General features: G+C 47.0%; 4 protein-coding genes across 10 annotated transcripts in view; 3 read left to right on the plus strand and 1 right to left on the minus strand.

Annotated features, from left to right (window-relative positions):
• Fas3 (fasciclin 3) overlaps positions 1 to 3199 on the plus strand; it is a 626467-nt gene extending 623268 nt beyond the window's left edge. For all 6 annotated transcript variants that reach the window (XM_076526397.1, XM_076526399.1, XM_076526396.1 and 3 more), the window contains one exon: positions 159 to 3199. In XM_076526397.1, the coding sequence (XP_076382512.1) occupies positions 159 to 362 (204 nt within the window). In that variant the 3' untranslated portion in view covers positions 363 to 3199. The remainder of the gene's footprint in view (positions 1 to 158) is intronic.
• Positions 2745 to 23981, minus strand: LOC117225822 (uncharacterized). 2 transcript variants are annotated; one of them, XM_076526395.1, is made up of 8 exons: positions 23832 to 23981; positions 21174 to 21676; positions 13455 to 13826; positions 10389 to 12205; positions 8700 to 10311; positions 8497 to 8634; positions 5219 to 8336; positions 2745 to 4599 (listed from the first exon to the last, which is right to left on the minus strand). In XM_076526395.1, the coding sequence occupies exons 3-8, from the start codon at positions 13809 to 13811 to the stop codon at positions 3899 to 3901; spliced, it is 7743 nt and encodes a 2580-aa protein (XP_076382510.1). In that variant the 5' UTR covers positions 13812 to 13826; positions 21174 to 21676; positions 23832 to 23981; the 3' UTR covers positions 2745 to 3898. The 2 variants fall into 2 exon arrangements, with proteins under 2 accessions (XP_076382510.1, XP_033335489.2); XM_033479598.2 differs by lacking the exons at positions 21174 to 21676; positions 23832 to 23981 and adding an exon at positions 14296 to 14380.
• LOC143260549 (uncharacterized) lies at positions 4644 to 5243 on the plus strand. The gene is made up of 2 exons (XM_076526352.1): positions 4644 to 4699; positions 4753 to 5243. The coding sequence occupies exons 1-2, from the start codon at positions 4644 to 4646 to the stop codon at positions 5195 to 5197; spliced, it is 501 nt and encodes a 166-aa protein (XP_076382467.1). The 3' UTR covers positions 5198 to 5243.
• On the plus strand, positions 14451 to 17953 carry LOC117225824 (uncharacterized). The gene is made up of 3 exons (XM_033479608.2): positions 14451 to 15103; positions 15734 to 16018; positions 17060 to 17953. The coding sequence occupies exons 1-3, from the start codon at positions 14719 to 14721 to the stop codon at positions 17155 to 17157; spliced, it is 768 nt and encodes a 255-aa protein (XP_033335499.2). The 5' UTR covers positions 14451 to 14718; the 3' UTR covers positions 17158 to 17953.
• Positions 23982 to 24075: the final 94 nt, after the last annotated feature.

The following is a 24075-nucleotide window of genomic DNA, read 5'->3' on the forward strand; positions in this document are numbered from 1 at the left end:
AATCCTGATCTACCTTTATCTGCATAGAGCCACAAGGTCCAATGTCTATTGGTTCGCGCGCGCGCGTCCACTACGCAAAGGTTCCGAGAACCGATCGCGCAAAAAAGCCGTTTAATGGGAGCAGCGAGTGCCTTAATCGAATGATTTCGTTCTGACAGCTGCAGACGTCGCCGGCCGTGCCGGAAAACAAGCCGAATCCGTCGACCGGCGAGACTGGCATAGTTTACGCGGAATTGGACCTGACGCAGCAGCAACAGGGCGGCAACCCGCGCCGCTTGAACGAGGACAAGACGGAGTACGCCGAGATTTTGTACACGAAGCCGCAGTCAACGGAGGAACAGCAGACGCCCACCAGCGAATAAAGAGATTCCTTGCCGGCGATCGAAACGAAAGCGCAGCTCCTGAAACGATAAAAAGAAACATTTAATCCTCCACTCAGCCATCGTCGAACCCGTTTCATTTAGCCGATCCTTTTCAGCTTGTATCTTTTAGTCCGTAGATCTAAGATAAGTTATTCCAATATTGTTCTTTTCCACATTTCACGCGGCCCCGACGTTCGAATTTATATATTTATTTCCATTAGTCGTCGACTCTTCGCACTCGGAGCTGTTTTTTCTTCCGAAACGAGATTTTTTTTAACGAGAAATCGGTTCATTCGGCTCGCGCGTTAACGCTTCGATCTTGTTTTTTCGCGCGGCAACTGGAACGTTCATTCTGGCAATTATTTCTGATGTTCACGGTTCTTTTTTTTCTTTTTGTTATACTTCGACATTATCGTATATCATCGTCCGGAAAATTAGAGATTCCTGAGGTCATTTGAAGCAACTTTTTCCTTTACAAAAATTTTCTCCGGCGCACCGTTCACGAGATATCAACGAATAAACACGGACCAATGAGGTGGCGCGCTCGCCTAGCGCCGCGCGATCGCGCCTCTCATTGGCCGTCGTTTATTCGCCAATAACTCGAGAACGGTGCCTCGAAGAACATTTCTGTAAAAGAAAAAGTTGCTTCGAATCGCCTCAGCAATCTAATTTTCCGGACGTACGATAACTTTCAGACATCCTGTATACTTGTGCTGCAATTTTAGAAACTGGAAAGCTGTAACATTAAAATTCGGTCACTGAAAAGAATAGTTTGCGCAGACGTGCGACAGTAAACACGAATTTCTCAAGCCGAATAAAAAATATCGGTTAAAATATAACATTTATCTTCTAAAGCGGCCATTCGAGTGCAAAGGGTGAAGAAATGTAAAAGTACGGTGAATCGCGACGAACTTACGACGTCGATTTCAAGGAATTATTTGGAGACCAATGATTCACCGCGCCGTTGCATTTCTCTGAAAAGGATCCGGCGTCGTAGACTTAGCTTTAGCGTTTCCTTAGCGTAGTATATTCGGATTTACTTGGAATATTAAGCTGATTAATCTAAGGGAAGAGAACCAAAAGGGGGTTTCATACGAATCAAACGAATCCTTGACACTAACCCGGGACCGAACTAACGACAACAATCAAACCAGAACGTATCGGGCTCTGTTCGCACCGAGAATCGACCGTATTTTCCGCCGCTGAAATTGCTGCTACGCGCCGCGAATTCCTGATCGATTTCGCGCGGTAATTTGCAGGCAAGAGATCGACAGTGACCGCGCGTTAGGCGCCCGAACAAATACGCGCGTTACCGTAAGCATTAGTCGCGACCGACTGAAATCGAGCGCGCGTTTTCCACGGCGGCCTCGCGAAAGTGTACCACGGACGCGAGCTGGCCTAATCGCGGCGCAGGTCGGTCGCAGATGGAAAAGTGGACGCGAAGCTCGGTGCAGAGACCGCGACGGATAATTTGTACTTAATTAGGTCTCTGTGCTGATAGAGAATTCGTTGCCGCGAAACTTCGACAACGATGGAGATCGTTCGACATTTTCCCGGAGTGTACCGAGCGGTCGCGAGAGGTTCAGACGAGATCGATGTACTTAAATTTTATTGTTACTATTGTTATCGCGTATTTAAATAATAATAATAATAACAACTAAGTGTAACGTCCGTATCGTATATGTATACGTGCTGTTCGTTTGAGAGTCGCTTGAAACGTTTGCTTCCTATACTGTGAATACATACGAAGGTATACGGGGTGTCCGAGAATTGTGTCGTTTCCGGGACACCGATGGGTTCCCGAGGTCATTTCAAGCAACTTTTTCCTTTACAGAAATTCTCTCCGAAGCACCGTTCACGAGTTATTGACGAATAAAGAGTGACCAATTAGAAGGGCGCCGGCACGACGCTAGGTGGCCGAGCCGATCGGCGCAACCGGGCTCCGGCCGCCTGGGGCGCCAGCCGTGCTCGCGTCTCATTGGTCGCTGTTTATTCGTTGATAACTCGTGAACGGTGTGTCGTAGAAAATGTCTGCAAAGGAAAAAGTTGCTTCAAATCGCCTCGGGAATCCATGGTTTCTCGGAAACATAATTTTGGGATACCCGGTGTACCGAGGCCCTCGGAGGGCCACTTATTGCACTTGTAACTAATAAAATGCGAATCTACCGAATTTTACGAAAGTTGAAACTCGACGAGAGATATAGAAAAAGAAAATAAATAAAAAGAGAAATTAATGTTAAAGCGCCAGTTAACGATATTGTCCTTCGTCCTTCTTCGATTCACCTTGAATGCACAGTGCGTTTTTACCTTTGATGTGTCCGTATACGAGAAGGGACGTCGAGAATCGAAATAAACGTCGAATCATATCAGAACGATCCAAGCTGCTTTGAAGCGTGTTTTATGTGTTCTTTGTACATTAGTTTAATCTCTCTCTCTCGCTCTCTCTTTTCTCTCTCTCTCTCTCTCTCTCTCTCCCTCTCTCTGTCTGTTTAACACGACAAAAACGATTTATGTTAGTTATGCGTGTCGCCATCAACTTTGTATCCTTAGATCGTTAAGACCTAATCTGTAAACGCCTTAATGCTTATACGATTTTACAAGCGTTTCGAGGATCCATTTACAAACATCGTTTCTACCCGAATTTCTATCGCGCTGTCCACCTAATGTTTTATATTCGTTTTATATGCATCGAACGAGAAACCAGTGTCACGTGTCGCCCGACGATCCCGTGTATCATTTCTTCGTTGTAAAGTTTTAATTTTAATATTGATTGCCGTCCACAACGTCGATGTTTCTAATCTGTACGTTCCATGTCGAATAAATTACAATTTGATCAACCTGTGCCAGTTTTATCGTCCCGAGCGCTCTTTATGCAAACGCTATCAGTGTTTCCCGACGCAGTCGGCTCGGCTTCCCAGGTTTCAATCGGCCGCATAAATTAATGAGGAAAAAATATCGTCAACACACGGCCGGTCGGGAGAGTCTTCTTCGACGCGGTGTAATTTTTTCTCGCGGAAGTTTTTCTCTCAATATTTTTGCACCGTATTCCGATGCGAACGGTGATCCGGTTTCGCCAAAGCAATTTCAGCCGATCGATCGTCTTTCGAGCCGAGCGAAACGAACGAAAATGCGCTAACGGTTTTCCGCTGATTCACTCGCGACGTTTAATTGCACCAATCAGCGTGCTATCGGTCGATCCAATCGGCGCAGTTTGTTCGCACGCGTCGCGCAAGAAACGCCTGGAAGCAAGAAACACATCGTAACGATCAGAACACTACAATTACGTCTGATACGATAGTTTCTTTCATCAATCACGGTCACGACGCTGTCGTCAACATGCGCGACGACTGGTAACGTATCTCAAGCATCGATCTAAGATAACGCGAACATGAAGCATGTTTTAATGCACCGAGTGAAACGTCGTGTAAATTTTTAATAAATCGACTCGACGAGTTCGCCAAAAATTGGACATTGATGAAACGACCGACCGGACCTTCTGATAAAAAATAAAATTAGCCTCGTCGATCCGGACACGCTTAATCATCTTCGGTGGTAGCTTCCACTTCTGTGCCGGTCTCTTCCTCGGTGCCCTCCGTGGCGTCGGTGTTGTAAGGCACATCGCCGATCTCTTCGTCCCCATCCACAGCTACACTTGCACCTAGGCTCGCGGCTATACTCGCGTCGGCGTCTTCCTCTGTGATGGACGCGGCGAGCGGTCTCTTCAGCTTCGGCAGGCGATGCTTGTAAGTGGCGTAGACGCTTCGACGCATGTCCTTGGTCACGACGTTGAACTCGTCGCGCGCGGCCTCGGTGAGGAAGCTGGTCGCCTTGGCACACTCGACGGGCTTGTCGAGAACGGTCCTCTCGCTCTTGAAGTCCACTACCCTCGGATAATCGTCGCAGGCGGCCAGCAGGTCGGTGATCGACATTTGAACGGTTCTTCGAGGCTCGAAACTGCCGACCACCCGCTTTTCGCATTTTTCAGGGTCGTGGGCGATCAGCAACGGGTCGAACTTCGGTTCGGGCTTCTTCAGCGGGTCCGCTTGGCCTAGGTTCAAGTGCCAGGTGGTGCTCACCATCGCGCTTGTCATGGCGTCCCGCTTCAAGGTCGGCTCGACCGACGGCAGCTCCGGGTACTCTAGTTTATCGCCATGCTTGATGCCCGCAGACAGGTTCTTGTGGTAGACCAAGTACGAGTCTTGGTCGGGCACTGTGTCGGCTCCCGGGATCAGCGTTCCTGAGGAGAGCGAAGGTTATTCGGCGTGAAATACGGTGAAGAGGATGGTGAGGGAGAACGTGACGAAGAAGATGAACGTGATGAAGACGATGATGAGAAAGCATATGATGAGAAAGATGAAGAAGATGAAGTTGAAGAACATGAAGAAGATTAAGATGAAGATGAAAATGAAGGAGGTAAAGCTGTAGTAGTAAAAGATAAAGATGAGGATGATGAAGCTGACGAAGATGACGCTGGTGAAGATGAAGGTGATGAAGAAGATGATGATGAAGACGATGATAATGAAGAACATGATGAGGAAGATGGAGTAGATGAAGAAGATGAAGCTGAAGAAGTAAAAGATGAAGATGATGATGATGAAGCTGAAGATGATGGAGATGAAGAAGATGAAGCTGAACATGAAGAAGATGAAGAAGAAGAAGCTGAAGAAAATGAAGCTGAAGAAGATGAAAATGAAGAAGATGAAGATACAAATGCTGAAGAAACTGATGAACCTGATAAAGCTGAAGAAGCTGATGAAGCTGAAGAAGCTGAAAAAGCTGATGAAGCTGAAGAAGCTGAAGAAGTTGACGAAGACGAAGACGCAGAAACTGAATAACACGAAGAACAACGAACGCACCAGGATCGAAGCTCTTCCCAGGGCTAGTCCTAAGCGGCTCGAGGAAGACCTTCTTCTTGGTGTCCAGGCTCTTAGCATCGACGAAGTTGAAGTCCTCTTGTTCGAACGTGAACGCGACGGGCGTGATCCGGAAGTCCATCCTCTTATTCGTATTAAGGGTCTTGACCATAGCATAGACCAAACAGTTCATGTTCCTGCATCGGAGGACGTAGATGGCGCCATGATCCCTTTCGAACAACGGCGGGCCAACCCATCCAGGATCCGCCATATAAAAACCATCTTTAGCCGCCAAGCCGGCCAGAATGACCCTGTTGCACTCGACCAGAATATTCGGTGACTCTTCGAAGGCCTTGTTCAGAGCAGCCGCTAGCGTGATCTTGTTCTTCGCCCCGTATAGAGTGCCGCACACAGCCTCCCTGAAGTCGATCACCCAGAGGTGCGGGAAGATCTTGAAGCAGGGCTGCAGGTTGAAGTGGTTGTAGTACTTGGCGCACTTCGCGGCGCCCCTGACGCTCTCGGTGTAATAAGAATCGCCGCAGATCACCGCTGAGTCCAGGATGGCAGGGCCCCACCTGGACGGGTGACTCAGGTATTGCATGGCCAAGACGGCGACACAAATGGCTGCCTGGTTCTTGCCGCCGCGATCCCCAAACCTGGAGTCGTAGGCGCCTATGGTGCCCCAGGCAGAATAGATCAGGTTCGACACCTCCACGGCGTAGTTGTTCCAGAACTGCTTCACCTTGCCCTCGTCCTTCATCTCCTCATCCTCCTCCCTCCTCTTCCTCTTGGCGCTGGGCTTGACGATGTCCGGTGCGTGCCGGAAGTTCCAGTGATAGTCCAGATACAACCAGATGGGGTCTTCCTTGAACTCGTCGAACGGAGGCACGTTGACAGAGTCCACGTGGACGCGGTGGATGAAGAAGCCGGTGGTGTCCTCGTGCTGGTTGAAGCACATGTTCTTCACCATCTGGCACAGCCCGGGAAAGATGCCGAGACATGCCCTGCCGCCGTAGGACACCCTCCTGCCCTTCTCGTTGCACGGATAGGGGTCTATGTAGTAGTAGGCGTTGGTGCTCCTCGAGTACCAGAAGCCGTAGCAGCAGTTTGTGAAGTGGATCATGCCGCTGGCGTGCGTCCTGAAGTACCTCTTCAGGTGCTTCCTCACCTGGAGGTAGAAATCGTTCCGCCCGGTCCGCGGGCTCACCGTCAGCAGGGCCAGCGGTAGCGCGCAGTCCCGCAAGTCGAAGATCCTGTTCATGATGGTGACGTTGCGCAGGATGTGTTCCGTGTGGAACTTCGGCTCCGGGAACTCCCTGTAGACCGACTCGGCAACCTCCAGGACCTTGTCCACCATGTCGGGCATGGGGCTCTGCACGATGTCCCTCTGCACCATCACGGCCAGCACGGCGACGAAGTAGCACCTTTTGACCCGCGGCTCCGTCAGAGCGTCCCGGTTGCTCAGGGCCACCGTCCCGTGGACGAATATCGGCCTGGAGTCCGGCACAGTGGGCCTGAAGATAGCCTCCAGGTCGTAAGGCTCCGTCGGCATCCTGTGAATCTCGGGCAGCGAGGCTGCCGGCACGACGGGCTCGTGGAGCCCTCTGGTGTCGCTGCAATCAGGGTCCACCTTCTGCGCGTAGGACACCGTGATCACGCGCATCACGAAGGTCTCCTCTTCAGGCTGGTCGATCACCTTGACGACCAGCCTCAGAAACTCCCTTATATCCGCGGCAGTGACGATCCTTAGGCTCTGGGTACCAGCGACGATCCACCAGGCGAAGTGGTTTTCCCCCCTCTTCATGGTCCCCAGGTGCGCCCTGCCGCAGGTCACGATGGCGCCGGTGTAGCTTGGAGTGTCAAAGACCTTCTGCAGGGACATCGCCAGATTCCAGCCTTCGGTGGCGTACAGGGTGCCGTAATGAAGAGGCACGAACACCGCCCTGAAGACGTAGTTGCCGATCTCGAACTCGTTCAGCAGACCGTCGGTCATTTCGGCGGCCGTCGAGTCCTCGGCCGCCAGCAGGCTGTCGAACGAATAGTCCAGTACAGTCTCGAACAGTCCTCTGACCGTCCTGACCGACCACGTGATGGGGTCGTGGATCAGGGACCAGGCCATCACGCAGAGGTCCAGCGGGGTCGCGACCATCGTGCCCGCCTTGAACCTTCTGTCGGGAACCTTCTTCCTGACCAAGGTCTTCGCCAGCTCGTGCTCGTCCGTGTCCTCCGTGATCCTCGGGACCTTCTTGAAGGGGGCCAACACTGGGGCAGTGATCTCGTTCTCCAAGACAGTGACCTCCAGCATCGAGGCGTTGCAGAACCTGATGGGCGCAAAGCCGGGGACCGTTGCGTCGTACCCGAAGCTGGTCCTCGACTCGGCGGTCACCCAGTCCGGTTGTTCTATCAAGGACACCGAGGACTCCGGGGACAGCAGCACCTCCGGCGGCTCTTCGACGCGTTCTTCCAGTTCAGGTTTCTCCACGCAGGACGTCTTCTTCCTCGTGCGTCTCCGTCGCCGCCTCTTCGTCTCCATGTGGGCTATGCACACGGTGTACAGCCGGAAAGGCCTCTTCGTGTTCTCGGCGACGTTCGCCTCGAGCTTCTCCAGCAAAGAGTTCAGCTCGCAGAACTCCATCAGGGCGCAGGAGCCGCCTTCGCCGGCGTTGCCGAGCTCGTCACAGGAGTAAGGGTCGAAGAGATAGAAGGCCCCGTTCGCTGCCCAGAAGGCGTAGGCGGAATTGGCGAACGCTATGATGCCCGTCTGGTTCTTCTCGAAGAACCTGTCCATGATGTACTCGAGCTCGTCGTTGTCGGAGCTCTCCGGATCGGCGTACACAGCCTGCTTCGTGATCACGTTGTACACCGTCTGCATGATCTCCACATGGTGGAACCATCTGTAGGGCTTGAAACGCAGCTTCCCGGTCTTCCCGTGGATCTTCTCGCCGAGGTAGACGAACTGGTCCAGCGTGTCCCCGCGGAACTTGTCCGGGTCCACCTTGATCTTCGCTAGTACGCAGAGCAAGGCCGCGAAGAAGCAGGACTTGAAGTGGCACTCCTCGGTCGATGCCCGGTCTTCCAGGCACAGGTCGCCCAGCAGGATCCGGAAGCCATCCTCGGTGACCTTGGGATTGTAAACGGGTGGGAGATCAGTTAGGAACGGCTAGGGTCAGCTAGGATCAGCTAGGTCTAAGTAGCTTCAGCCGGGCTCTGCTAGGATCAGCAGAGGTCCGCTAAAAGACTGAAGGGCTAGGACTAGGAAGTAAGGTGACAGGCGTCGTTACTTTCCAGCCGACAGGATGCTTCTGTCTCTTCTTCGAGCTCGCAGGCCTGGTCCGAACTGTGCTGGCCTCCTGAGACATCACGGACCCTTTCTGTGAAATCTTGCTCTTGTTGTCCGGCGCCTTGTCGTCCGCCTGCAGCTGCCGATAACATCAGAAATAGGAATCGGTGCCGAGAACGAAGCTATCTTCAAAAGCGTTCAGACCTGGTCAGCCACTTTGAAGTCCGGGAAGAACAGCTCCAGCAGCAGATCCTCGGTGTTGCAGAGGATCTTCTCCATCAGCGCGTCGCCAGCGTCCGCCTTCGACAGCAAACACTTGCGTCTCCTCTTCTCGGGACAGCTGCCCAGCCTCTTCTCGGGAACCGGAGTCCGGATGATGGGGCCCAGGGGAATCAAGGCCGGCCGAATGCGGATCCCGACCGGTGCCTCGGGTAGGTCCTCTCGGACCATACCCAGCCGCTTTGGCGTCTCCTCGAGCTGATCCTCCTCAATTGGTCCGTCGTGCTGGATGTACATGTCGTCGATGGCCCTGATCGGTATCAGGCAGATGGGCAGCAGCCGCGAGAACAGGTATCTCTTCGGGCACAGTTTGATCTTCTTCGAGGGTACCAAGAAGTCGATGCCGGTCCCGGCGCTCATTACGATCGTGGACCTCGACAACAGCGAGGTGCCGAAGCCGCCCTTCTTTTTCACGTCAAGCCTCGAGTCTATCGAGAACCTGGACACCAGCGAAGGTACCGACCGCTTGGCTCTCTTTGCCTCGAGCAGCTTCGTCAACGTCTTGTTCGACGGCAAGACGTACGGCGGCGGGTGCTCGTATTTCAGCTTCTCCAGGGCCTTCTGCGCGTGCACCCGCTGCATCGCCTCCTCGGTCTCCTCGGGGATCTTCAGCCCGGCGGTGAGCAGCGCTAGGTTCAGCCTGTAAGGCGCGTCCGGCTGCTCCTGCTCGCGGACTTCCAGAAGAGGGTCTACCAGCGGCTTCTCAGCCTCTTCCAAGAGGCCGGCGCGAGGCCTCCTAGCGCCTTCCTCCTCCTCCTCTTCCTCCTCCTCCTCCTCGCCCATGAGGACGTCGATCACGTCCGCGTCTTCCTCCTCCTCCTCGACAGTCTTCAGCTCCGCCTCTATCTTCTCTATGTCATCGTCGGTAATCGGCAGGAAGCTGGTCTTGAACATCTCGATGTCGTCGCCCGGCGGCATCACCTCGACCTCGGTCGCGTACTTGCCGGGCTGGATGGAGTCCAGCGAGACGAAGTGGAAGGTGAAGGCGGGCTCGTTGAACTCTATGACCCCGTGGAGCAGGGTGACCAGCTCGTTTAGGCTGCCCAGGACTGCGAAGGAGGCCGGGTAGTCCCGAAGGCGCCAGCCCTCCGCGTCGCTCCCGTACGGGTTGAAGAGGAAGTAGCACTCGTTGTCCTTCCAGACCGCGTAGATCAGACGCTTGTTCTCCAAGAGCAGCTCGCTGTGCCTCTTGAAGTAGCACTCGAGGGCCTCCGCCAGATTGGCCAGGGGCGCGGCGTCCCCACGGATCACGTCCATCTTCGACTTGAAGATCACGTCGTTCTCCCCAAACTTCAGCCGCGCCGGCAGCATGCCCAGGTCCAGGTGGCTAGGAACAGGCTGCAGCCTCTCCTCCTCCTCTTCCTCGCCCTCCTCCAGCTCCTCCTCCTCCTCCTCGCCCTCGGCAGCCTCCGTCTTATCGGCCATCGCGGGGCTGCCCTTGCGGATCCACTCGATCACCTCGCCGTACGTCTTGTCTCCGACGTCTATCAGCTGGTCCACGTCCACGTTCCTCCAGCGCTTAGGGTCCTTCAGCTTCCTAGAACACAGGAAGCAACACGTGAGACTCTGCTACTAAGGTTATTCATCTTCGTTAGGCTAGCGACCTTAAGTTACCTGTAGGCTATAGCCACCAGCGCAGCCATCAGGCCCTGCTTGCCCCTGGATCTAACCTCGAAGCTATCATCCAGACAGTTCTTCGAGCCCTGCAGCACCAGCCGGTAAGGCCCTACCTTCCTGTAGCCTCGGATGACTCTCTGGACAGGTGGCTCCTCGGGCACCTTCTCGGGCTCCTCTTCCTCCTCCATTTCCTCCCAGTCCTTCCTGCCAGCCTCAAGCTCTTCCTCCTCCTCCTCACCAAGCTCCTGCACAGGTTCCTCCTCCTCAGGCGGCAGGATCACGTAGCTCCTCGGCTCCTCGTCCGTCATCATGTACATCTCCGCCTCCTTCATCAACGGCGGCACCTGGACCACCGCGTCCTTCAGCCTCAGCAGCTGCGGCCTGATCGTCGGCGTCATGTCCGGAACCTCGTCTATCTTGCCAAGGGACTTAGCAGCGACTGCTACCGGTGGGGCCTGGGGCCTGCGATTGGTACCCTTCTCCCGGTAGATGACGTACTCCAAAGGCCCGCCAGGGGTCACCCCGGTCTTTACGTAAAGCACTCTTACGCCATGAATGATGAACGGATCCCTGTCCCTGCTCCCAGTGTTCTCCATGATGGTCTCTAGCACCTGGTTGATGGAGCTGTTCATGGTGACGCAGGCGGCCTCGCCGGGCTTGTAAGACCCGTCGATCTCGGCGGTGCCGGACCTGAAGCCCTCGTCGTCGCAGGCGTACGGGTCCATGTAGTAGTAGGTGTCGTCGTGCCGCCAGATGGCGTAGTAGACGCCCTTGATCTCGAGCAGGCCGCACGCCTGGGACTCGAAGAACTCCCTAAACCCGGTGTCGAACGCGACCTTCCCCCTCTTCTGCCCGTAGCCAGGCACCACGTTCGTCCTAATCTTGACCTTCGCCGAGTAAACACCGAGGATCACGTCGCCCATCGCGTCGTCCATCTTCAACTCGAACTCCGGGTCGGCCAGGTCCTTGTCCAGCACGCGGACCAAGTCGACGAAGTATATGTTCGACTGGTTGAAGATCAAGTCCACCAGCCCGCTGGTCCACTTGTTGCCGTTCACCAGCCGCGAATAGACCAGGCTGGCCAACGCGATGATCATGTGGGTTCTGCCGCGGACCAGGGCCGGCAGAGCCGGGTGCATGATGTGATAGGAGCCCTGGAGCACCGCTCGGTACTTGTCTTGAACCTTGTAGCTGCTGGGTCGCCTCTCCACGGCGTGGGCGTAGATCTTCTCGGTGTCCACGACGGCTATCGGCTTCGTGTAATGGTCCACGCCGCTGATGGCTATGGCATAGAGGACGAACGGCTCGTTCCCCACCTGGCTCTTCTCCAGGATGATGAACAGGACGCCTATCAGGTCCCTAACTAGGAACAGCTTCGCCGTGCCGCTGAGGCCATCCGCCGCAGGCTCGCAGTTCTCCTTGCGCGCCTGCCCGTCGAAGATGTTGAAGTACTTCGTGTCCTTCCACAGCGCTATGTTCAGCACCGAGGAGCACAGAATCCCGGCCTTGTAGCGCTTGAAGAACAGCTCCAGCGCCTTCACAAGGTGCAGCTCGGTCGGCTCCGACGAGCGGAACTTGCCAGCGTAGGCCGCGTCCTCGATCGTCACGTTCACGGTCAGCTTGTTCTGGACGCAGAGGGTCCTACCTAGATGCAGGATCGTCAACAGCCGACGGTCGTCCGTGCTGATTTCCTTGTACGACTCGCAGTAGAAGCTATCCCCGTCCTCGATTATCTGGTCGATCACCGCCTCGTTCCAGCAACGAGACTTGTACACCGTCGTCGTTGCGAACGCTGCTATCGCCGTAGCTCCACCCTGTGATTACCGTGCGATCGATCATCGCTCCTCGATCGACGTCGGATTGCACGAGATCAACGGAATTATAGGGGACCGAGTTTTATCGGGAGATAACTGCGAAACTGCGGATCTAGCCGAGCGTGGAGGATCGCGAGAGGTTGGGCTCGGGGCGAACGCGCCTTCGATTTCTGGGAAATGATACGTCGTGGATTCCTGGCGATTTTTAGCGCACGTTTCGAATTGTTTGGAAAAGTAGAGTGAACTCTCTGTAATTGGCGCTCGGATCATGCGCAAAAGTGGACGATTTGGGAAGACGAGATTCGAATATAAGCGAGCGGAGGCCAATTGGTATTTTAGCTGTAGATTATCAAAAATTGTAAAAATCGTATCTACTATTCTCCAACTGTCCGGTTTGGTGCGCAATTTGTGCGTCACTTAGGGAAACTTTATTGTATAATATATAACCTCGGATTGCAAACAAAAATGGACAATTTGGGGTGCCGCGAGCTTAGAAACTCTAATAATCGTACCTCCTCTTCCCTAACTGTCTAGTTTTCTGCGCAATCTGAGCGTCAATTAGGGAGACTTTACTGTACAATAGATAACCTCGGTTTGTAAACAAAAATGAACAATTTGGGAAGTCGCAAGCCGGGAGACTTCGACAATTGTGTCTCCTCTTCCCTAACTGGCAGTTTTTTTGCACAATTTAAGCGTGAATATTAGGGAGATTTTACAGTAAATTATCTGAAGTTCTCCCTCAGCCTATAAACAAAAATGGACAATTTGGGAGGCTGCGAGCCGAAAGACTCCAATAATTGTGTCTCCTCATCCCTAACTGTCCAGTTTAGTCCAGGACAATTCCAGAGAATTTACTTTAACAAACTTCCGGTACTTCAGTAAATTCTCCCCAATTATCCTTCGACTTGCAAACGAAAATGGACACTTAGGAAAGAGGTGACACTATTATTCCACCCTTGCACCTCAGTTTTTAACCTAAATCGTGTCTCCTCTCCCCAAATTGTCCAATTTCGTTCCCAAGATGATAGAAAATGCGAGAAAAATTCTGCTATAAAATTCGTTTTGCCTCCAGACGAAGGAAGATGGCAACAAATAAAATTGAATTGAGGAAAAGGAAAATTGAGCCAACTGTATTTTCAATTACCGAAAACAATTCTTTCAAAACCATTCTAATCATTATTGCCTTTTACAGATTTGTGAAACCAATTTCAAATCTTCTATTAACTGCCAAGTCGGACCCTTTATATACCTGGTGTCCCCTGGACAAAGGCGAGAATTTGGGCATGTTGATGTGAGTTAGTCCGGCGCGGACCCCGTATCGAACGCAGGTAGGCAGCTCCGGCCTGATCGCGGTCAACGAGTAAGTGTCGTCTGGCAGATCCAGAAAGAAGTTCAGGTCCTTGTACTGCTCTTCGAGACCTTCGTCGAGCTCGTCGCTGCTGGGCGCATTGTCGTCCGCGGCGCGCACGTTCTCGGTCACTCTACCGACAGCGTTCACGGTCTCCTCGGACACGATCTCGTCGCACTCCGCGAGCAAGGTCAGTTTCGTCTTGTACTCCACCTTCTTCTCCCTGTCGAGCTCCACCACCGACTTCGCTCTGTCCATCTTGTTTATCTGATGCTGTTCGAAAGAATAAAATATTTTATTTATAAAAACACATTCTTTTTCAAGCAAATAAAATATTTTATTTTTGAAAGTACTTTCTTTCGGACAGATGAAATATTTTATTCATAAAAGTGCATTGTCTTTCGAGCAAATAAAATATTTTATTTATAAAAGCACATTCTTTTTCGAACAAATAAAATATTTTATTTATAAAAATACATTCTTTCGAACGTATAAAATATTTTATTTTCAAAAATATACATTCTTCCAGACAAATAAAATATTTTACTTTCAAAAATACATTCTTCCGAGCAAACAAAATATTTTATTTTCCAAAAACACATGCACAAAATAAAACATCTATTTGCAATTTGCCATTCGAATATTATTAACTATTTCATTATATTAATTGACTATTTCACGAAGCATTATCCACGTTTTCAGTAAACAACCATAACCAAGATTACCACCGCGAGCACATTACCGTCGTCCGCGGATTTTAATTCCGTAGTCCGTGGACGTTGCGCGCGCCGCTTTCCTGGAACTCGAAGAGCACGTTGCCGCACATTTTTTAAATTTAACTTTCGATTTAATTACTTGCAATTTCGACGAGCGCGCGCGTTTCGAGAATGACAGTTGTCGCGGCGTGAAAACTGCGAACGGATCTCCGTGCGAGAAACAAAAGATCCGTCGAGAAGACTCGTCGAAGTTCAGGCAACATGGCGACTTGACCGAAGCCGAAACATCTCAAACATGAATCACCCGTAAAAAACTGAGAAATCGATCCATCCACTATGACAGCAATAGAACCGGAAAGCTGCAGCACCGATGGCACCGCGATTTAAAGAAGGAAGGACGATGCCGGAAGATTAGGCTAGATCGCTTATTCCGTCGACGCGCAACCAGGATGAGACATCGGCCGGAGTGTCGGAAGTACTTGCAGTGGAAAAGGGAGCAGGACAGGAAGTCGAAGAAGGAGGAGAAGAAGAAGACTAAGAAGGACAAGAAGCCGAAGGAGAAGAAGCTGCTCGATTGCCTCGACGAGGATGAAGACGATAATCAGCCGCAGGCGGCGAAGGCCGGCAATCGGAAGTGCAAGAAAAAGAGGGCCCGGAGGAAGAGGCCGAAGAACAAGGTGCAGTACGTGCTGAAGGAAATCTCGATGGCGGAGCTGCTGATGAAAAGGATCAAGCCGACAATGGAGACCAGGGAGATTCTGCTTAACCCGCGGCACATTGGCTGTCTGTGGCCCACCGTGCCGGACAGCGTCTCGAAAATGGTGGAGAGTGCAAGTAATGTCCTCGATAAAGACGAATTAGTTCACTTCTTAAACGTCTTCGTATTACGTTTTTACCATCGGTTGAAAATATTTTTCTTCTTTCAATAATTGTAATAAAATGGAAAACTGCAGAAATAGTACAAAAGCGAGGATCTAAGGCAGACATAATCTAGAATTACGACGTTCAAGGCGTTTAGATCTAGGTTAGTTCTATGTTAGGTCTGGGTTAGGTCTAAGTTAGTTTTTGGCTAAGTCTTGCTCTATATTTACGACTTTCGAGGCGTTCTAACTTAATAAGCTTAGAATAGGTTTACGTTAGATCTAACTTAGTTTTGGGTTAGGTCTGAGTTAGGTCTAAGTTAGCTTTCGGCTAGGTCTGGCTCTATATTTACGACGTTCAAGGCGTTTAAACTTTATAAGCTCAGGTTAGATCCGTATTAGATCTAGGTTAACTCACGGTTAGGTCTGAGTTAGATCTAAGCTAGTTTTTGGCTAAGTCTTGCTCTATATTTGCAACTTTCGATGCGTTCAAACTTTTTGGCATTTAACATTTTACATTTACATTTAACATTTTAATTAATTGAACACACTAACGTGTACTGAATTTATGGTTCATTGATTGTTCCTTAACATTCCTCCAAAGTGATGCTTCTGGCGCAAAAGCCGCCGAAACGACGTGAGCGGGGGAAAAAGGACGCGACGAAAACGAAAAAGGAAGAAGAAGAAGAAGAAGATGAAGAAGTAATGGCGAATCATAGGGCTGATGGGAAATCGAGGGATACCATTGGAACGAAGAGGAGCGAGAGCAGCAAGGCTGGTGCAACGAGGCGAAAGAGTAAAATTAGGGGGCAGAGGGTAGACGTGGAGGACTCCGAGGAAGAGGAATGCAGAAGCATTTGCTCGTTCGACAGCCAGATCTGCTTGGCAGGTAAAGTATCTCTGCTACATTGCAGATATCCGCGTAGATATTTATTATTTATTATTTATCGCAGTATTATTTATTATTTATTATGTATCGCAGTAGTATTTATTATTTATTATTTATCGCAGTAGTATTTATTATTTATTATTTATCGCAGATAACAAGAGCTCAGAAATTTTTACCATTATTTTCAATAATTATAGTATATCGAGTTCGTCACTCTTATTCTTCCACAGCTTTAAATTGCAATTGGACATTTTTTCTTATAAATTTTGTATTGTTCAATAATAGCACAATTATTTCAATTATTTGCTTTCCTTACTTTTTGAATTATTTACTAGAAATAAAAGTTGATTTCTTCTTGTGACACGTTTAAAATTGAACAAAATTAGTTCACATCATCGGAAACGTTTAATGATTAATAATAATTATGTATATAATATAAAAATATAGGAAATATATATATATATATATAATTATATAATAATTATTATATAATATAATATAATATAATATAATAAATATATATAACAATAATAAAAATATAGGAAAAAGTATATAATTATATATATTTTTGTTATTTTCTACTTTTTCCTTTATTTTTTTCCCCAAACGCGAGCAAGCAAAATTCCAATCGGCACGGTTAAATCGTGCGTCCTTTATTTGATCAAATAAATTAAATAATTTCCCGTATAATTTCCATAAAATAATTTATTCAATTTTATCGGATTTCTCGATGCATTTCCAATCGGCGCACTGTTGAATAATTACATCGATTTACCAAGAAAAAGCCACGCAAGGGCAACCCGGTGTTTCACGTTTCTCCTTCAACGTGCCGTCGCGTTAATCGCGTTATTATTTTCATTTATTCGAAAACGGCCGCTTTGTTAACGGCACGCTATCGGCACAAGATCGCGAGCCGTTTGTTTTTCTCCGTGTCGCTAATTGCTCGGTTCGCCTAGATGGATGACTTGCAACCTAAATTAATATCGAACCGGTTCGCTTGCTTACTTCACGTCAAAGTAAATTGCGTCTCGTTGCGAACAGGCGTGAAGTTAACCGCCGAGGACAGGAAGAAGATGAAGCAGCGCCGACGCGACGCGGAGGACGCGAACGTGGAACAGAGGTCGAACGCTGTCGCTTAGGGCCGCCCACCAAGAACAACAATCCGGTGGGGGGAGAGAGAGAGAGAAGAAAAAAATACAAGTCGTTCGCGTCCGTCTCCCGGCTCGAGGGAAACGGAAACGAGAACAGCCGGAGAGTTACGTCTAATAGCGGCTGGCAAAAAGGTTGCCGATTAAACGGGAGAAAAACTGGACGAATGCGACGGGAAAAACACCGGAGCACCCAGCCGGCTCGATAATCGATACTCGGCCGCGCGAGGGGTACGATTCTCGTTCCGATCGAGCTCGCACGATTGCGTCGAGCTGGTCGGCTTTCTTGCCGAGATTTTTATCCGCGAGCGGACCGTCGCCGTCGCGTTCCAAACCGCCGAGTTTTCACGATTTTTGTTTGCAAGTGAATTGGAAATTTTCTGCAGAATTGTTCTGTTCATAGAATTTGACATTAAATTTACATTTTTATCGAAATTGGTCTAAGATAGGTCTAGGTTAGGTCTAAGTTAGGTCTGGGTTAGGTCTAAGTTAAGTCTGGATTAGGTGAGGGTGTGACAGGTTAGGTCTACGTTAGGCCTGAATTATTTTCACGTTGGCTTCCGACCGCGTCTCGGCTGTCGTTTTATTTTCAACGCGGTGAAACACTTAACAATGCTAATTGGATTTTTTTACCAATTAAATCAACGCTACAGATAACGATAAAACAATATAATCATTGTTCAAGCGTCTAATCAATTACTTTCTACTTTCTTTATTTATTAAGAAAAATATTTTCAACCCTTTTGAAAATTCTAACCTGAATAAAAATTAGTCGTTTTCCCTTCAATATTGAAGCATTTTTTTCTTTCAATAAAACTATTTTTATGTTAGTTTTTAGTGCACCGTTGTTCTGGCAGGCCTGAAGATCTCACAGCCGAATAATTGCTGCAAAGTGTGCGCTCTGTGTACTTAAAAATAACATCCTCAATTAAAAATTAGAAAGGCTAATTTAGTATGCGAATTAAACGAGAAGAATTCAGTAAGAATCTCGAATAATCATTTTATGGGTCAGTAAAATGTAGTTCGACCGACGTTCGACGCGTCGGCGATAAAAGCGTGACGTACGAAACAAATTCCACGGATGATTCAGTGTGTTATTAGGACGTAAAAGGTGCGTTTCTGTTTCTTAGGATGGAAAAGGCGTCGGCGACGGTCCGCTTGGCCGATGACTAAAGCCATTAGGCCCTGGCAACGAAGCGACCCTTTCTTGTCCCCAGTTTGTTTACGATCGCTATTGAACAGCTACGCTTGCCGCGACACGTTCGGACGCGCTACAGGCCACGCCCCCCTTCCCGAAACGCCGAACTGTTATCCTCGTGGCCTGGGCGACGCGGTTCGGTAACTGCGACAAGAATGCCGGGCTTATTTTTCGGAAAATTTAATCGCCTATATTGCTGCACTAATCTCGCAGGGCCGCGTCGGTGCCTGATAATCGCGCGGCAATCAACGCTGTCCGAAGGTGTTATTATAGCGTTCGACGTTTCTTGGCTTGACTTATTGGGACACCGTGGAAAGTGAATGTTTACATGGCCGATGGTCCATTTACTTTATTTTGATTTTGTCACACTCTCGGCCAGCGCAGAGTCAATGATCTCGGTCATGCATTAGGCGTGCAACAATGTTCGATATTTGCTGCCTGTTATTTTTTTTTTAGGAGAAAGTAGAAGAAAATCGGAAACGAGATAAATGTTTTTTATTTTATTTTAGTGTATGCAACAATGTTTAATATTTCCTTTGGTCACGTTTCTACGTGAAAGTAGAAGCAAATTGCAGCACTTTATTTTGAACTTGAAGACCATTTGGTTATTTATATTGAGTTTTTTCAAGCATTGTAGCAGTGCTTAATATTTCTTTTTTACATTTTTTTTCAAATGAAATAAATGCTGGTTATGGAGTAGATATTATTAAATATTGATACCAAATATCGTTAAACATATATACTAAATATTACTAAATATTTGTACTAAATATTACTAAATATTTGTACTAAATATTTCTAATTATTTATACTAAATATTACTAAATATTTGTACTAAATATTTCTAAATATTTATACTAAATATTACTAATTATTTATACCAAATATTACTAATTATTTATGCTAAATATTACTAGATATAAATACTAAATATAATTAAGTATGAATACTAAATATTACTAAATATTTGTACTAAATATTACTAATTATTTACACTAAATACCATTAAATATTTATACTAAATACTACTAAATATTTATACTAAACATTACTAAATATAAATACTAAATATAACTAGATACGAATAGTAAATATTTATACTAAATACGAATACTAAATATTGCCAAATATTACCAAATATAAATACTAAATATTTCTAAATATTAATTACTAAAAAGCAAACAAACAATTACTAAAACAAATGTCTATAATTTTTCTAAGAAAGTAAAATCGAATTTTTTCTACCTATAATTAAACAACGTCGCGTTTCTCGCATTATCGTCGAGATAAAATTAATAATTAATTAGCCTATCATTTCGAACGCTATTTAGCACTTTAAGCGCCGTGTTTCCATCTCCGTCGTTCTATATTTCCAATCAGCAGAGCTGAACGCAGTATTCGCAAGAATGACAACCCCTATTTCATGAAACAGCGTTTGCATTTCCAGCCCAAGTTGTAGTGTCATGACGGAGACGATAATCCGCTCGAAGTGGTCGAACGAGCAGAGTGACGTCAAGGACTGTAAAAAATGTTCGCCATTGACAGTTATCTCGATTGCGGGAGAATCTACAAGTCGCTCGCGCCGGACCCTTTCAATAAAACGAAACCGATCCGATGACCGGCGAATCACCTAAACGACCTTCAATTGGCTCGGTCGTTGACGCATGCCGACGGGGTTGTGGTAACGCGACCGGTAATCAAGAGGTGGGGGTCGGAAACTGTAGCATAACGTGTGCATACTCGTTGAAGTATACGGAATATGCACACATTACCGTGAAATTTAATACTTCCGATGCTCGTCCGACTACCGTGCGTCGTAATCTTTATTACGGTTGATTGTATACCTCTTCCAACACTAATTCAATTAAAGGTTCATTCAGTTGAAATTTTACCATTTTTATTTCAGGCTATTTCTGCAGAAGGTGGGGAAGATATCTTTTACTATTTTAATTTGATGCTATTTCGGCAGAAAGTGGCGCGCGCGAAGATATATTTTATAATTTTGATTTGGCGGTAATTTTATCAAATGGTTCAAGCGACACCTCCTGGAATTATAATTCGGCATTAATGGGGTCAAAGGACACCTTCTGAAATTATAATTTAAATAAAAAATTTTATTAATTTGACGCTATCGATGCTAATGTGGTCGACGGTCAAACAATTTTAATTTGTCGCTATTTCTATCAGAGAGATCAAAAGGTATCTCTTGACCTAACCCAGACCTAACCTTGACCTAACTCCGCCAAATTATAATTTTATTTCGACGCTATTTTTATTAATAGAGTGAGAAGACACCTCCCACAATTTTAATTTGTCACTATTTCTATCAAAGAGATCAAACGACACCACTTAACTTAATCCTGACCTAACCCTGACCCAACTCTGCCCACTTATAATTTTATCGCTATTTTCCATAAACGCGGTGAAAAGACATCTCTCACAATTTTTATATATCATCGTATCATACCAGAGAGATCAAAAGATATCATTTAACCTAACCTTGACCTAACCCTGCTCGCATGAAATTTCGTTTCGCGGCTGTTTTTACCAGAACGGTCAAGGGTCGCCTGCAGAAATTATAATTCGACACCGTTTCCACCAACGAGGTCAAAGGGGGCGTCCGTTAAACTTTCAACTTAGAATTTTATTTTCAAGATTCCGCCAAAATCAATTCTCCCTGGTATATGCTTGTAAACAGCCGCCACCAAATGGAAGTACACTGGTCACAGAGTTTCCTCATCCCCCGATAAGATATAGATTAGCCGTGCAACAAAAATGGAAAGCATGTTAACTGAAGTAAACGACGTACTTCACCTTTGCCTGAATTGAAAAAAGAACACTCTGATCGCACACTTAATCTACTGGACACGATTTATTACGATAAAGTGGTATCTCCTGACTGACTTTGAAAATAACCGTGCAGATTTCACAGCGGCGGATCGACAACCGCAACTCATTGTCGCGCGACTATAAGAACGGCGCGGATGCATAAAAATGTCGCGACAAAAAACCAACTCGACCGAGCGAGATCTTCTAATGTTTGGTGCGTCGACCGCTGGGCGACCTTGGGGCCTGGTTAGAGGCCGGTTTCGTTGACGATCTGCCTCCGTCCCCCGAACTACATAAACATGATAGTATTTATTGTTACGGTGGGGGGTCACGCCACACAACGGGTCATCGACGTCCGCTTCATGTCCGACAGATGTAACAACGCGTCGTGACGGTGAAAATTGAACCGCATTCCGTGGTCGGTATCAAGGTGACCTTGATGACTCTCGGGGCCCGCGACGGTTCCGGCGCATCGGCTTCACTCTGGAATATGAATTATGGCATTCAGTAATCTCTCGATCCCACGTGCCGAGAATGATCTACGGGGCCTTTTTAGGAGAAGAAAAATAATAGCCGGTTTTTCGCGGGGATTTATTCGTCGACTGGGACGTTTGAATTTCGCCGGTATGAATTATGCTCAGGGCATGAATTGCTTAGAAATCGTGCATTTGAGATCATAGACGCCCGCTGAATTATTGTCTCGCGCGCGCGCGTTCGGTGTGATTATTTTCGGGTTTCTCTGGCACGGGGAACTGTTCTAACTTAGTTCTTTTTTTCTAGGATCAGCATAGTTGTGACAATTGAATTTGTTTGTTGATTATTCGTCGAAAATTGATTCGTAAGTTAAAGCGTAAAGTTTAGTGGAATTTGATTTTTAGTATGATTATATCGTTTTGTAGGGCAATGAATTTTATACTATAATTAGTTTTGTGATAGAATTAGTATTGTGATCTGCTTTGTGATGTAATTAGCTTTATGATGCAATTAGTTTTGTGATACAATGAATTTTCTAGTACAATTAGCTTTTCACTGCAATTCACTTAGTATTACTGTTACATAGTTTTGTAATATAATGAATTTTGAGATACAATTAACCTTATGATGCAATTAGTTTTGTGACACAATTAGTTTGTGATACAATCGTATTTGCGATACAATGAATTGTCCAGTACAATTAGCTTTGCAGTGCAATTCACTTTGTATTGCCATCACACAATTTTATAATATAATGAATTTTCTACTGCTATTAGCTTTGTGATACAATTATAATTGTGATGCAATCAGTTTCGGGACGCAATTAGCTTTATGATACAATTAGCTTTGTGATGCAATTAGTTTTGAGATACAATTAGCTTTGTAATACAATAACTTTTCCGGTACAATTAGCTTTGCAGTGCAATTCTCTTTGCATTACAATTATATAGTTTTGTAGTATAATAAATTTTGAGATACAATTAGCTTTGTGATACAATTAGCCTTGTAATACAATAACTTTTCCAGCCCAATTAGCTTTGCAGTGCAATTCTCTTTGCATTACAATTAGTGTAATAAATTTTGCACTACAATTAGTCTTCCAGCACAGTTATCTTCGCAGTGCAATTCATCTCGTAGTACGATTACATAATTTTCTATTATAACAAACTTTGTACAACAATCAGTTTCGTAACGCAACAAGCATCTTCACATTTAATAATTAAAAAATAACGCCCGAACTATCAAAAATAAGTAATATTTTAATAATTACGTTCTGCTCCATATAAAATAATTTCAAGCTGAAGTGTTCTTTGTAGCGATTAGTCGACACGTATAATTTCCGTGGCACGGTCAAATCGCACACCCTGTACATAGTCCCCGAAAATTCTGGTTATCTGGTTACTCGATCCTATTGGGAACTATGTCAACAATATCGTCACGGACAGATAAGCTGTCTCCAGATGTAAACAATTTGAACTGCGGAGAAACCTTTCGTAACGAAGACGAAACATGGCCAAAGAAGTCCGAAGATTAGAATAGCTGCAGTTATGTCAATCAGCGCGTGTCAGGCTCGTGGATTCTAAATGTACATATCATTCAATAGAACGGCGTATATAACATACTTGACAGTTTTCCTGTCGGGGCAATCAATTTTTAATGTCATAAAAAACATAACGATAATATGTACAATTACATTCTGATAATATACGGTAATATATAATATTTAGTACTATACGTATGACAGTATGCAGTCTTATTCTTAGTTATGTAAGCTTCTACCGAATTGATATTATGTAGTAATTTATATTAATATACAGGGTATCTCAAAATTACGAGTCATTTGAAGCAACTTTTTCCTTTGCCAAAATGTTCTACGAGGCTTCGTTCACGCGTTATTAGCGATAAACACTAACCAATGAGAGGCGCGCTCGCTTGGCGCGCGGCGGCCAAGCCAATGAGCGGAACCGGGCTCCGCGCCAGCCGAGCGCGCCTCTCATTGGTCAGTGTTTTTCGCTAATAACTCATGAACGAAGCTTCGTAGAAAATTTTCGCAAAGGAAAAAGTTGCTTCAAATGACCTCAGGAATCCCTCATTTCCCGAAGGTACCATAATTTAACCCTGTATATTCAGGCATACGTTGAATTTCCCAATACATCCTCCGTACCGAAAAACTCACTATAACCGTCGATGATCCAGCAACGGCGGAGTTAACCGCCTCGCTCCACGATATCTCCATCCAGCACTCTGGCCGATAGGCCAGTCTTTAGGCGAGCAATCCCAACTGCTTATCAGCTCCTACTGGCAACTGGTTATCACCCCAGCGATTTCAGACTCGTTCGAGGAAAAAGAAACAGAAAAGTGATGGATTCACAACAAGTTCATCCGCTGCGTTCAGTGCACGTACGGTC

Source organism: Megalopta genalis, chromosome 14, assembly GCF_051020955.1.
Source record: "Megalopta genalis isolate 19385.01 chromosome 14, iyMegGena1_principal, whole genome shotgun sequence".
NCBI classification, from domain to species: domain Eukaryota; kingdom Metazoa; phylum Arthropoda; class Insecta; order Hymenoptera; family Halictidae; genus Megalopta; species Megalopta genalis.